Source organism: Emericellopsis atlantica (assembly GCF_019669845.1).
Source record: "Emericellopsis atlantica unplaced genomic scaffold F5Z01scaffold_26, whole genome shotgun sequence".
NCBI lineage: Eukaryota > Fungi > Ascomycota > Sordariomycetes > Hypocreales > Bionectriaceae > Emericellopsis > Emericellopsis atlantica.
In genome coordinates this window covers 66,017-79,737 of record NW_025764728.1, presented here as the reverse complement: position 1 = coordinate 79,737, position 13,721 = coordinate 66,017, and the positions used below count along the sequence as shown (strand labels likewise).

At 55.8% G+C, this 13,721-nt stretch overlaps 6 protein-coding genes across 6 annotated transcripts; 3 read left to right on the top strand and 3 right to left on the bottom strand.

The window, feature by feature from the left end:
- Positions 1–15: 15 nt before the first annotated feature.
- F5Z01DRAFT_711849 (KRI1-like family-domain-containing protein) lies at positions 16–2,107 on the bottom strand (the record flags this gene model as incomplete). The annotated part of the gene is made up of 2 exons (XM_046266482.1): positions 1,846–2,107; positions 16–1,796 (listed from the first exon to the last, which is right to left on the bottom strand). Coding segments are annotated over exons 1-2 (1,935 nt in total), but the record flags the coding sequence as incomplete, so codon positions are not given.
- Positions 2,108–2,535: 428 nt separating this feature from the next.
- Positions 2,536–3,301, top strand: F5Z01DRAFT_683152 (ras family-domain-containing protein; the record flags this gene model as incomplete). Its single annotated transcript, XM_046265821.1, has 2 exons — positions 2,536–2,607; positions 2,666–3,301. The coding sequence occupies 2 exons, from the start codon at positions 2,536–2,538 to the stop codon at positions 3,299–3,301; spliced, it is 708 nt and encodes a 235-aa protein (XP_046115457.1).
- Positions 3,302–4,219: 918 nt separating this feature from the next.
- F5Z01DRAFT_639136 (uncharacterized protein) lies at positions 4,220–6,686 on the top strand (the record flags this gene model as incomplete). Its single annotated transcript, XM_046262422.1, has 3 exons — positions 4,220–4,325; positions 4,387–5,046; positions 5,098–6,686. The coding sequence occupies 3 exons, from the start codon at positions 4,220–4,222 to the stop codon at positions 6,684–6,686; spliced, it is 2,355 nt and encodes a 784-aa protein (XP_046115456.1).
- A 486-nt stretch (positions 6,687–7,172) lies between these two features.
- F5Z01DRAFT_639135 (EthD domain-containing protein) lies at positions 7,173–7,635 on the top strand (the record flags this gene model as incomplete). Its single annotated transcript, XM_046262421.1, has 2 exons — positions 7,173–7,334; positions 7,390–7,635. The coding sequence occupies 2 exons, from the start codon at positions 7,173–7,175 to the stop codon at positions 7,633–7,635; spliced, it is 408 nt and encodes a 135-aa protein (XP_046115455.1).
- Positions 7,636–7,657: 22 nt separating this feature from the next.
- On the bottom strand, positions 7,658–11,130 carry F5Z01DRAFT_663022 (kinase-like domain-containing protein). The gene is made up of 3 exons (XM_046264003.1): positions 8,116–11,130; positions 7,854–8,058; positions 7,658–7,800 (listed from the first exon to the last, which is right to left on the bottom strand). The coding sequence occupies exons 1-3, from the start codon at positions 10,817–10,819 to the stop codon at positions 7,761–7,763; spliced, it is 2,949 nt and encodes a 982-aa protein (XP_046115454.1). The 5' UTR covers positions 10,820–11,130; the 3' UTR covers positions 7,658–7,760.
- Positions 11,131–11,226: 96 nt separating this feature from the next.
- Positions 11,227–12,831, bottom strand: F5Z01DRAFT_268795 (uncharacterized protein). The gene has a single exon (XM_046258659.1). It carries the CDS (start codon positions 12,577–12,579, stop codon positions 11,494–11,496), a length of 1,086 nt encoding a protein of 361 aa, XP_046115453.1. The 5' UTR covers positions 12,580–12,831; the 3' UTR covers positions 11,227–11,493.
- Between the last annotated feature and the right edge of the window lie 890 nt (positions 12,832–13,721).

Here is a 13,721-nt window from a genome sequence, read left to right as displayed (position 1 = left end):
ACATGTACTCTATGCAGCAGCCTTGTTCTTCCTCGACCTCTTCCTCTTCTTCTTGCCTTCGCCGACTTCACCAATAATGTTTCCCTCCTCCTTGGTCTCTTGCCCAAGAGGCGCGCCGCCAGCGTCACTCTCCGACACAAACTTCTCAAAGCCATACGTCGGCCCCGTCTTCTCATAGTCCTTGCCAAACACGTCGCGCCGCCACTTTTGCAACCTCTTCTTCTTGCTCAGGCGCTGCGCGTCCTTGGCCTTCTTCTCCTGGTCCCGCCAGTGCGCAAGCTTCTTGATGCCGGCGTAATCGTTCAGCGCGGCGTCGCTGGGCGCCAGGAGAATATCGCGGGCCGTCATGCCAAAGGTGAGGGGCTCTGTCTCGCGGTACTTGAAACCGCCGGAGCCAGAGGATGATGCCTTGTTGAGGAGGTCGTGGTGGGACAGCTCGAGCTTGGAGTCCACGAGGGCTTCGAGCTTGGCGCGCTCTTGACGGACCTTTTTCTGTGAATCGAGCTTGGCACGCTTGTGATCGGTCTTGCGCTTCTTTGACGATGGCGCCTCTTCTTCCTCTTCTTCGTCCTCTTGCTCCCCCTCGCCGTCGGCTGCTTGTTTTGTCTCGTCGTCGCTTAATGAGATCTTGGGCTGTTCCACGCCGTCGTCAAAGTCAGGCACGATGTCCTTAATGTCAATGTCATCGTCCCATTTCGGCTTCTTCAGGCGGGCCTTCTTGCCACCCTCGCCGTCTTCGTCGCCAGACTCCAGGGCGCCCTCGTCTTGCACGGCATAGTAGTCGTCACCAAAGCGCTTGTTCATCTCCTCTTCCCACTTGTCATTGTCCCAGGCGCCGTCCAAGAACTCGAGCCACTCGTCGTCTGTGATCTGCTTGCCAACGGCACCCGCCGCCTGCTTGAGCTTCTTGATCTTTTCTTCCGCCTCGTCGATTTTGAGCTTTCGCAGGCGCGCCTTGTCTTCTTTGCGCTGCTTCCTCTCCTGCTCTTTCTTCTCCTTCTCCAACTCTCGTCGTCGACTACGCCCCGTCTTGTCGTCCCTTCGCACCGAACGGGCCGCGGCGACGTCACGAGCATATGTCTTGAGGACCTCGTTGCTCTTCTCCGGGTCCTCGAAGCGCAGGTTGTACGCTTGCTCCCACTCGTCAGCCTTGTCATTGGTGTCGTCGCCATCGTCGGACTCAAAGGCCGCCCATCTCGATCCATCCTCGGGCACCCAGGCGCGCGCCGCCATAAAATTGGACAGGAACGTCTCGGGATTCTGATCAGCCGTTTCTACATCGACCGTGGGTTTCTTCTTCTTGGCAGCACGAGCCTCGACGGCTGACATCTTCGGTCCCTTTTCAACGTCGATCTTCTTCCGCTTCACCAGGAAGTCATCATTGTCGTCGTCGGAATCATCCTGACCAGCGGCGTGCATCTCTTTCACCACTGATTTCCTGAGCGCATCTTGCTGCTGCACATAGGTCTGTGGCGGCGCATCCTCGTCCTCGTCATCCGACGCTCCAATATCCCCTTTGAGAAGCTTCTCACGATGGTAGTCTTGTAGGTAGACCGGCTTTTCCTTCTTCTCCTTGGGTTTGGCAGCAGCAGCAGCATCGCCCACTTCCTCGTCAGGCTTGTAGAAATGAACTTTGCTGTCATAGACGCGGGGGTCTTTACTTCGCAAGGCCTGGAGCGTGGCGGATATTTGTGCGTCGAGGTCCTCGGTGGCGAGGAAGCCATCTTCGTCCTCGGTCTCGTCTGAAGAGGAATCATCGTCGTCGTTGTCTTTCTGATTCTTCAATTTCTCCTCGACTGTACATGTTAGCAATGACCGCACTCGTTGATTTCTAGCGGCACTCACGTCTGTGTCGCTCCTCGCGATTCTTGTTGTGCTCGAATCGCTTCGCATACTCCTCGTTGACCTTGAGATTGACAGGCGCCCCTCCATCTTCAGACTCGGACTCGCTCTCGTCGAGGAGCTTGCGCTTCGTGGATTTCGCCTCGACAGTAGGCATCGCGGTAGTCACAGAAGTAGCGCAGTCCTTCAAATGACTTTAGTTAGTGATGCGGTGTTCGTGGAACGGGTTGATGTGCTATCCGGTGATGGTCACGGCAGCCAGTGTCTACGGCAACTTTTTCTGCGACCTCAAACTTTTTGGTGGGGCCACATGCACCTGTACATTTAACGTTAGTGCGGATGTTGCGCCACAGCCCGCGCCACACCTCGTGCAGACGCTCTGCGCCTCTCTGGGGTGGCGCTTGAGCTGACCGTGACCATCGCTAGGCACTTGGTGACTGATCTTCGTCATCGCACTTGGTGACTGGATTGCCCGTTTAATCTTCACCTTTTGCATCCCGCCATAACCGCAGGCAACATCGAATCCTACCGATCACTCTCAACGCCTACTGCCACCCTCGTTCAGGCAGCACATTCCCGCCTGCGTAATCGCCATCTCATCACTGCTTCGCACGACGACCAGACTATCGCCCTGCACAGCTCCCTCTTCCCAAATCCTCGCAAACGGCAGATCCGCTCGCCCCAATTCCAGCAATGTCTGAATCCGCTCCCAAACCGAGCAGCAGTGTCAAGCTCGTTCTCCTCGGAGAAGCTGCCGTCGGAAAGGTATGATAAATCTCGCACCCACCGTCGGGTCTCCAACACTACTAACGGTGCCTTCCAGTCCTCCCTCGTCCTGCGGTTCGTCAACAACGACTTTCAGGAAAACAAGGAGCCCACTATCGGTGCTGCTTTCTTGACACAGAAATGCAATCTCCCCTCGCGCACGATCAAGTTCGAGATCTGGGACACTGCGGGCCAAGAGCGCTTCGCTTCCCTCGCTCCCATGTATTACCGCAATGCGCAAGCCGCCCTCGTCGTCTACGATCTCACCAAGCCGACATCCCTCGTCAAGGCGAAGCACTGGGTCGCCGAGCTACAGAGGCAGGCGTCGCCGGGCATCGTCATTGCGCTGGTCGGCAACAAGTTGGATTTGACGAGCGACTCCAAGACCGCAGACAGTGACGAGGAGGGCGCCGACGGAGAGGACGACAGCGGGGATGCCCGCAAAGTGTCCACCGAGGAGGCCAAGGCATACGCAGAGGAGGAGAGTCTGTTGTTCTTTGAGACCAGTGCCAAGACAGGGCACAACGTCTCCGAGGTCTTTACTGCGATTGCCAACGCGATCCCCGAGACGTCACTGAAGAGCGCACGCGGAGCCGGTGCGTCCAACACGGCTGCAGGCAGGGCGAGTGAGGAGCAGCGTGTGAACTTGGGGAATGCCCGAGAGTCAGGGTCCAAGGACAACTGCGCGTGCTAATTTAGAGAGGATGCGAGGAGGAAGTTTTTCTTGATGTTCTATTGCGTGAGCACTGTTCGTTGGTCTTTGTAGAGAAGGGTGCACATGGGAGTCCTTTTGGTTTGGGAGACGCTTGTCATTCTCCTACTTTGTCATGTCCTGGTTCTTGAGTTGGTAGGTTCAGTCAGTATTGCATAGTTTTTGAAACAACACCAACTGTACATGTGAGTCGGCCATATTTGAATGACCTCATGGCACCTGAAGAGAGAGAGACACCATTATGATCAAGATTTCAAACACCACCCCAGGTTTCGTGTTGATTGTAATTTAGCGGTGACAGCAATGAGCTCGCGTGCAACTATCAGAATGCACGGTACTTTAGGGTAGTCAAAAGACATGTGCTTCACCCCCCTTGACAGGACTCACACATTCACAATGTCCTCGTGACATTTCCCGCTGCGTGCACGAGAGATCTTGAAATAAATTCCATTCAGTCATCTGCACTCCTTCCAATGACCTCAGAACAGTCCCCATTCTGGCCCTTACGTATATCTTCATGCCAACCGGGACGACACAGCAATAAGGTTTCGCAACAGTCTGCAGGTTCTTAATGAGGGGCCCCGCTTTTTCTTTTCCGGCGCGTCAAAGTGTGCAACCAAGAGCCTCAGTCCTTCGGCTTCACCACGACCCTCATTCAACATCTGGACCACGGAACCCCGTTCTTGACAAACCGGGGCCGCCCGTGCTACCTCTCTATTCTACTGTTCGCGGATCATTTGTGCTGCCGAACGCCTCTACGACATCGATGCTCGCTACAGGCTCGCGTTAAAAGGCGACGACGGCATGGCTTCGTCCATCACAGATGCGCAGGCCGAGCTCATCAGGTGCGGGCTTCCACATGACTCAACACGTTGAGGAAACTAACGAAGAAATAGCTCTATGGCCCTGGACGACATCCCCATCAAGCTCCGATGCGCAATCTGCAGTAAACTGGCCGTCAACGCATACCGGTTGCCATGTTGTGAACAGGCCATCTGCGAAAACTGTACGTAGCTGAATGCGCGCATACACCATGTACGGAAGGATCAATGCTCACGACTATATAGGCCACAAGGATCTGCCCTCATCGTGTCCCGTCTGCGAACATTCCCCTCTCTCCGCTGAGGACTGTACCCCGAACAAGTCGCTGCGAACGACGATCAAGGTCTTCTTAAGGACGGCTGAGAAGAAGAGAGAGGCGGCCAAGGCCAAGGAAGCTACTCCCGCTACACCCTCGGAAGCAGCGCCAGCTGAGTCGCGTGAGGATGGCGGAGGCACCACTGTGGACGCTGTGGGCACGACCGCTCAGCCCGATGTGGACAGTGACCAGCCTGATCACCAAGGAGCTGGTCGCTCGGAGCAAGAGGTGTGTGACCGAGATTCAGCTCTACTTGCAGTCCATGCTAACGAATCGAAGGGCGGGGTGACCCAAGAACTTGCACACGACCCTAATGCCAATGGCGAAGCGGCAGATGTCCAAGATCACAATGGTCGACCTCAAGAAGAAAAAGAACAAACGGATCATGTGGATGAGAACGAGGAACAGAATCAAGGCGAGAGCGAAGTCGAAGGCGCCGAAAACGATCAAAACAATCAACAAGGCTTTGACCCGAGCATGATGAATGGCTTCCCCAACGCGAACATGGGAAACCAGGAAGAATACATGCAGATGATGATGGCCATGCAAAATGGCATGGGCAACTCGTTCGGCGGCTTTCCGATGATGGGTACGTTTCCCAGACCCCCCACTGCTCGCAACCAATGCTAACAAGACTCAGGCATGCCTGGCATGGGCATGGACCCCATGATGATGCAGAACATGTACATGAACGGTGGCTTCCAACAAGGCATGGGCATGGGCGGCGGTGGTTTTGGCGGAGGCAATAATTGGAACAATGGGTCTTGGAATTCATTCGACCAAAGTAATTTCAATCAAGTTGGTGCCCACGCTGCTGCTGGTGATTATAGTGGCGGATTTAACACGGGATTCCAGAACAACTATTACCAAGGACATCAGAACCAGTATGACTACCGAGGTCGAGGACGAGGCCGCGGGCGTGGGCGCGGCTTCTATGGAGGAGGCTACGGATACGGACGAGGAGGCTACAACAACCAATTCGGCGCCGCTGGGTACCAGGAGCAGCAGAACTACGGCCAAGCAGGGCAGAACATGGTTTCGGAGGGACAGCAACAGGGCGGCAGTCAGTCTGGCGATACTGTGGCAAAGCCGGAGGACGAGAAGATGGAAGGGGCTGCCGAGGGCATTGGCGAGGGCGCGCAGGATGCGCTGTACCCAGCCGCGACCCCCAATGGCCCTCAAAGTGCTGTGCCTCAAGGCCCTGCATCTAGCAACGCTGGTAGCGCTATTCGCTCTGTTCTGTCTGCGCCAGATGTTCCCCTTAACGCTCCCACTGGGCCAAAGGCCATGAGACAGGGTCTTCCCAACACCAGCCTGCACCATCTTCGAGCTCGCGGGCTTGTGCAAGACCAGCCGCCGTCGCAACAGCAGCAGCAGCAGCACGAGCGTTCCCAGAGCAGACACGACGACACGCAGAGGGACGGTGGGCGAAGTCGGAGCCGTGAGCGAAGAGAGGACGTTGGGGACATGCGCGGGGACTACTCACGTTCGCGGTCGCCTCGACGGGACCGCTCACGCAGTCGTAGCCGTAGTCGAGGCCACAAGTCCTCGTCGCGCAGACATCGCCGTCACAGGTCGCGTTCTAGGTCACAGGACACTGAGCGCCGATCTCGTAAACACCGAAGTCGCAAGTACGATGATGAGGATGGAGACGACGTGCACTCACGCAAATATGACGACGACGACACGAGATCGAGGAAGTACGACAATGACGACGAAGAGGCTTCATGTTCTAAGAGATATGAAGACGACAAGTACACGGAGCGTTCTGGTACGCCGTCATCAGAGCACAAGAGATCAAGCCACCGCTCCAGTCGCAGAGATGAGAAACGCAGCCACCGCCACCGGGACGACGACTACAAGCGCTCTTCGCACCGCTCCTCGCACCGCTCCAGTCGCGACCACGAGTCTACATCTTCTCGCCGGAGAGACAGAGACCGCAAAGAGCGCAAGCGGGAGAGTCGTCGTGGTTCAGCCGACGAAGGCGCAAAGACCGAGTCGCACGACCAGCAGAAGGGTTCCGTGCCCGCTACCACGACCACGAAGGACGCACACACCCTGGAACGAGAGGCGAGGGACAGGGAGCGTCTTCTCAAGGAAGCGCAACGACTTGCCGGGTTTCGTGGATCTAAGAGGGGCCGAGACGATGGAGGCGATGACGGCGGCAGCAGTCGAAGGAAGAGAAAGAGCGGACGGCGCGGCGAGGCTGTCAATGAGGAAGAGGACTGAGGGTGAGCGCGAAGCGGGACGATGGGACTGTTCGAGGCGAGTATTTGCGGATGCATGGAAGGGACCGTTTCTCATTCTAGAAGACATCATCTCTCTGCACCATATTTGTATCATTGAAAAGGGGGCCTGATTGGGGGAGGATTTAAGGGGTTTTCTTGGGCATTGCATAGACTCAGGGACGGCACCTGGGGAGCTGAATCTGTCTGCCAACTTGCTCATTGTTGTTTCCACATATTGCAAATCTTTACTTCCGGTCAAGACTGACAATTGGAGCTCCGAGTGCTTGTGACCGGCGGGCTTGCTCTGCGGTACAAAGTCGCGAATCGAGAGGGGTCCGCCGGCTGCTGTTTTCCGGATCGCCAGACCATGTGTGATACTATATATGCAAGGCATTTTGCTCAGTAGCTATTTGAATCAGAATCTGGTTTATGAAAATACAATATTCAACGACTTGGTCAGTATTAATCAAATATCAGTAGCATCATCATGGCTTCCGCTTCCCAGAACCAAGAGCCCTTTGTCAGCATCTCCTTTCTCAAGAAGAGACCAGACATGACGCTGGAGCAGTTCTATCACCACTGGGAGCATGTTCATGGGCCTCTGGTGAAGCCATGGATGGAGAAGCACGGATTCCTGTCCTACACACAGGTAAGCTTGTCACTCATTCTTCGACCAGGCAGTCAACTAAAGACACATTAAAAAGGTCCACGCAACACAGGAACTCAAACAGGCCGCCAAGCCCATCGGCCCTGAATCGTCCACCAATGCCCTCTTGGAGTACGACGGTGCCGCCATCATCCAGATCCCCTCGTTTTCTGTATTTGAAACTGCGTTCCAGGATGAGTACTACAAGACGGTGATCGCAGAGGATGAGCTGAGGTTCCTGGATAAAGAAGCCGGTGTGGTGCGGACAAGGGGCGAGGCCAAGCATATTGTCAAGGTACTGTAGATCATCATGTATCACGGCGCAAAGTCAGGTGAATATGGCTCCGCATTGGCGCCTTTGAATGTAGTAGCTGTATGCAACCCCGTGCTTGGTATCTGGTTATACGCGTGCGTTTTCCTCCTCTTGAATCAATAAATCCCCTGCGTCCGATATTGGAAGGTATCATAGCTATGTGTGATTAGTCTCGGGGGTGAGCCAAAAGTGCGGGCAGGGCTACTCACAGTCGTGTGTAATAACTGCCGAAAGACTTGCCAATGAGGTCCGTCTCGACGAACTGCTCCGCCTCCTTCTCACTGAGATGCAGCTGAAAGCGTTGGCGGAGAGTGTTCGTCGCGTGCGCCACACCGACCGCGAAACAGGGCATGCGCGATTCGTGGCCCATCATGGCGACTAGGTCAATGATGTTGTCCGCTGAGCGTCGGAGAGCTGTACGTGTTAGTCTGATGGAGGGGACAAGTGGTAAGTTGTGTGATAGAGACATACCCTGGAACGCTTGCTTGCACAGCTTCTTGTAATCCTCGAAATCCTGCGACCCAATGCCACCCAGTACATCCACGTACTCGTGTGTCAGCTTGAACGGGGCTGCCTCGAATCCTACAGATCCAGGCGAGTTGGACAACATGAAGCCAAAGTCAATGTGGACAATGTGACCTTCGCTGTCGATCAAGACGTTGCCGTTGTGCCGATCTTTGAGCTGTAGAATGTACGAGATCATGCTGTATGCGGCCAGTGACCGCTTGAATGCCTCAACGCCTGCTCGGTATGGCTTGCTATCGGGATGTCCAAACGCTTTCAGGAAGTGGTCCTTTAGAGTGGCGATGCGATGTCGTGGGTTCTGCCCGGATTCGATCGACGCCAGCGTCAAGCTGCGCTTCAGAGAGTGCAGCGAGACACCATTTGTAATCGTCTCAATCAGGCCAGATGACTCGCCTGTCACAAGGATCCGCATGAGCTTGACCCAAACGTCCACCTCGGCATCGAGCCAGATTTTATGACACACTTGGATAAGCTGGCAAGCAAATGCCTCTTGCCGCAGATCAGAGCCGGTCTTGACAATCACACTGACCAAGTCCCAGTTCTTCATCCAGCCATAAGGGGATGATTTGCGGATGCGTTCTTTTTTGGCTTCCCATGCCTCGCCAAAGACGGCGGCACTTGGGTCATCGCGATCGCCTCGGCGTTGCACGCCACCAGTCTTGAAGTCGTTTTCCATACGCTCCCTTCCGGCACTGGCATTGATGTTGGTGTCCAGTGCTTTGTCGAGGGGCGCGTCCTCATCTAGATCAGGATTGTCTATGGGCGGTGACGCAACGCTGTTCTTGGCGATAATCGTGTCGAACGTCGGCCCTTGATCCTCCGTGTCAAAGCTCTGCTCCTCTAAGCTTTGCATGCTGGCAATGATCTTGGACCGAATGGCGGCTACTTCCTGCTTTGGCCGTTTCCCGCTGTTGGCTTCCAACTGCGCCAGCATCTGCGACGCTGTCCGCATGTGCGTCGCCAGGGCTGAGAAATCCGGTTGATCGGCAGCTTGCGGCACGGGCCGTGGCAAGTTCAGCGTCATCTTCCTTCCTCCTGGGCTGCTTGATCGCGACGCCGACTGTCCCGAGGTCCGCGGCGTCACTGCTTCCAGAGTTGTCGATGATGTGGTTGCACCACTCGAAAGCCGCTGCACGCTTTGCGGCGGTAGGGACCGCGGCGGGAATTTGGCAGCAGGCTCGTCATCAAACGGCTTTAGCATGGGTGAGCTGCCCAGATCACCAGAGACCGGCTCGAAAACACTGTCAAGGACTGGTTCCGCCGGTGGCACTGGTGTTTGAGTGACCTTGGGCGACTCTGAAGACAGGTCAAATAGGCGCCTGGAGGTGCCCCCTTCTCCGATCAGCTTCCCCAGTAATCGTTGGTTATCCGGTGTATCTGGGTTGAACGTAAAGTCGTCCCTGAGGACCTCCACCATCATGAGGTACGGGACCTTTTCCGCACTGTTGAGAACGGTCGACTCGGCAGGATTGAGGCGCACGATGCGATGGTGGCAACTTTTCCCAGGCTGTCCTTCTACCAGAGCGGGCGGACAGATGACTGGGATGTCGACCTCGGCCGGTAGATCCTGCGAGATCAGTGCCAACTCGGCTCGCAGCGCGCTCATGCGGGCTGGTTTCGGCACAATGACAAGGCGATTTGAGATGCCTTCCAGGGCCGTGAGGAACTGCGTCTGCGACCTAAAGTAGTGCTGCCTCAACAATCCCACCTTTTGCGCCACTGAAAGATCACTGTTTATCCCTAGGCCTTTGACGTGATGCGAGTGCCTCCTCTTGATGTTGTCGCCCGGCCTTGGACTAGTACTGCTTACAGACATTGGCGACACGGGTCTCGTGGGCACCTTGGGCGACGGCAGTGGCAGCGAAGCCGAGCTCAGTCTTGCCTCGAGCGACGACAACTCCAGCGCAGACGGCCGCTTGCTCTCACTTGTGCCAGGTCTCGACTTCGACTTTGGGCTGGTTGGCTTGGAGCTCCGTGGTCTTCCTTCCTCGCCGTCGACATGACTCGAGGCAGACGTTGCCTTGGGCCTCTTTGCCAATTTCGAGCTGGATGCCGTGACTGTCTTTGCGCGTTGCGGCTTGGGACCGTCCTTGTCCTTCGTCTCCATTACCGGCACCAAATCGTTCTGCGGTTTCCGCGCCTGCGCAACAGCCAGGGGCCCAGCCCACTGGGGGATCATGGGCAGCGCCACACTGGCCAAGACGAAGCTGGACAGAACCGTCACGGGGAGCACATTTTCCTTGATCTTCTCGTGTCGCCCCGCATCCGCCAGGCCGAACACGATATGCTGGACCTTGTTGTACACGCGGCGGCATGTCTGGAATGCATTTGTCGAGGGATTGTTGGAGAGGTCGTGCAGGTAGGTTTGGAACAGCCAAAAGGTAAGCAGTGCGGCGGTGACGGACTCTTCGCATAGATCGAGCAGAAACTCCTCCAGGGCCATGGACTCATTGTCGACGGATATTATGAGGTGGCAAAGTTGCGGCAGGAAAAACTCAATGTCCTCGTAGGGGAACTGCCGGAGCTTGTTGCACAGGACATAGTGGATGCCGACATGGTCGGCATAGCGCGAGAGGTAGGAGACGGGGAGGAAGGGATTCGAATTGAAGACGTCGGATTCGAGGAAGCGCTGAAGCAGGTCCCACGACATTGGGTTGTCTGGCTCGGGAGCTGGTCGTGTAGGTACGGTTGAGGACGGGATTAAGGCGACGAGGAGACGTGGGAGAGATGGCAGTGGTGCGTCATCTGAAGGAGTTCACAGCAGCAGCGGCGGCGCGTTTGCATATCTCGTGGCAATTCGGTCCGTGGTTCGTGTGGCCTTCCAGCGGCTGTGTCATGGGCGTGCGGTCCAAGGAGAGGATGGGTGGCAGTTTAAATGGTTGTTGCGGGCAAGTTGGGGAAGCAAGGTGTCTTGATGCTAGTACGGGGTGGACGTATGTGGCCACTCATGGCGGAGAGTCAGAACCCCACTAGTACCTGGTATGCATTCAGTGAATACCCCGGGCCTCTGACTGCTTTAACAAGGTGCCTAACCGATTGACAATGCATTGACGGAGCGTCTGCTGTTAGAAACTAATTCTCAGACATCTTTGTCCGTGTGTGGGCGGCGGTGATCACGAGCTCGACGCCGCTTCATGTCATATTAATCACGTAGTAGCTCACGACCGCGTTCCCGGATATGTCTAATTTACTGGGTGGTCTGCCCAGTCTGCTGTTGTATCACCGGAAGAGCCCCAACGCCTCATGATGCAGTAACCCCATTCGCCAGACGTCGCGCCTCAAAAACACGCTCAAAGGGCACATTGCGCGCTACAGGCGCATCCGCTACTCAGCGGGAGCCTTCTTCTTTCTCCCTCTGCCTTTCTTCTTGGGCTCGCCGGTTTCCCCTTCGCTTTCGGTCTCGGCCTTTGGCCTCCCCTTGCCCTCCTTCTCCTGCTCGGGCACTTTGCCAACAATCTCCTGAAGAAAGTCCCACTGAGGATCGTTCTCGACGACATGCTTCAGCATGGGCGCGGTGACTCGCTTAGTGCCCTTGGCACGGGCGATCTCTGCGCTCTTGGTGACGAGTTGTGACATGAACAGCTCAAGAGCTTTGCCAACGGCAATGGGGGTTTGTTGCGCCACCTTGCCTACCTCCTCGTCTGCCTGCATGATGCGCTTGATGCGTGCTGTAGGAAACTTGGTGCGAACGGGGCCAGCCTCGATAGGTTCCAGTGTCCTAGTATCCGGCGGAATGGCCGACGGGCCACCTGCCGTGCCATCGTCGGCTTCTACTTTGAAGTCCCTGTCAGCCTCGTGATCGCGCTCTCCTTCGGACATGGATGGCTCTGAGGGCATTTCTGGAGCAATCGGAAACGCCTCCTGCTTCAAGGCGTCGCGCGAGGCCGCAGCAGCCATCATGGCAGCCTGTCTTCTAGTCGGCATGTTGGGATCTTCCAATGGTTGTGGAACTAGTGGAAGTGGTTGATGCGGATGGTTATAAACCGGGTACCCTGCCGGCGAGGGATGGCCGTATGGTGGCAGCTGTGGTTGACTGGGTCGATGATAGGGATGATGTGGTGTTCGCGGCGATGCTTCACTGAACTGTGTTGCGAAGTTGCCTGACGAGGCAGAGCTCGACCGTCTGGGTGGGATGTAGGATTGCGGTGACGATCCGTACGGATACGATGGTCGTGATGATTGAGGTGTTAGAGGCGGTAGATACGGCGTGCGCTTAGCAGCCGCAGTGTTGGACGAGGTCTCTAGAGTCAGGTGGGATGGTTGCAGTGGCGGATGAATGTTCTCCTGCTGTGGAGGGTACTGATGCCTTGGTTGGTGATGCTGGTATTGCTCGTTTGGTGTGGGGCCGCCGCGACCAGCAGCGAAATTGATGGCTGAAAGGTCGGGAGACTTTGGAGCGTACCCCGACATGATGAAGAGGGACGGACGCCTGCCGCCTTTATTTTGGCCCTGTCTGCTTGGCTCGACGCCGTTTTAGTGGGTTCGCGATAAGATAAGAGCTCCTTGCCGGATTTGGAGGGGCAGGCTAGGCTGATGATGCTTTCTGAAACTTGTATCCGTACTCCGTGCTCTGTAGAGGAAGAAGAATGTTGTCAAAAACCCGTTGGTCGTTGGTCGTCCCCAAAGAAGATCCTGAACGGCCAGAAACAGAAGAGAACAAGTCGTGCGTCAGCTGCTGCTTCCGTTCTCCTAGGGCAGGCAAGTCCTGAGTGACCGGAAGGAAGGATCTCCAGTCTGTGGTGCTTGCCGTCTCCAGTCGCTGAAAGGAATAAGGTTTGCCGAGCAACAAGCGGCGTCAAAACACCGACAAAATAGATAAGTAAGTAGGCTTATGAAGGCACTTGATCAATCGTCAAGCAACAAGCAACGGCCGTGAGTATCTGTTGCTTCTGCAGGCAATGTGACAAAAAAAGATATGTTGGTCAAGGCCGATATAGGTCAAAGGGAAGCAGCCGATTGGTTAGACTGGCAGCAGGGCGTAAAAAGCGTGGGTGGGTGTACAAGACGGCGACGGCGACGGAGTTGGCAAGCTGTCGCGGCAGGGAACGCCGGCCGTTTATATGCGCGTCGCGCTTCCCCCTTTGTCTTTAAACGTGCTGCCCTGAGGGGGGGCCACCACCAGATGCCATTTGGCCCGAATAGGAAAAGATGTGGTCATCGCAAACTCAGCCTCCCCGTCGTCCATAGACGGCGTTTGATACACGTCCACCGTTGGACACCTTTTCTATGTACATACTTCACAAGTATGATTTTTGACCTGACTGTGTTGCAATTCTGCCTCGCTCGCTCGGACTTGAATTGACGTGTACCATTCTCCACGTAGCATTGACGATGCGCATCATGACGCGCCCTAAGTTTGGTGCACTTTGCGATTCATGTTGTGATGACTCATCCGTGTTGCAACGCGACCCAGGTAGTCCAACTACAACTTCGCTGCTGATTTTTCGACGTTGCCTCCCAGGCTCCAGCACCACTAGTCTAGTACGTACGTACACGAGCACTGGCTGCTTGCCCGCGACTTGTATCCTCGATTCCTCGCCCTCCAGGCCCTG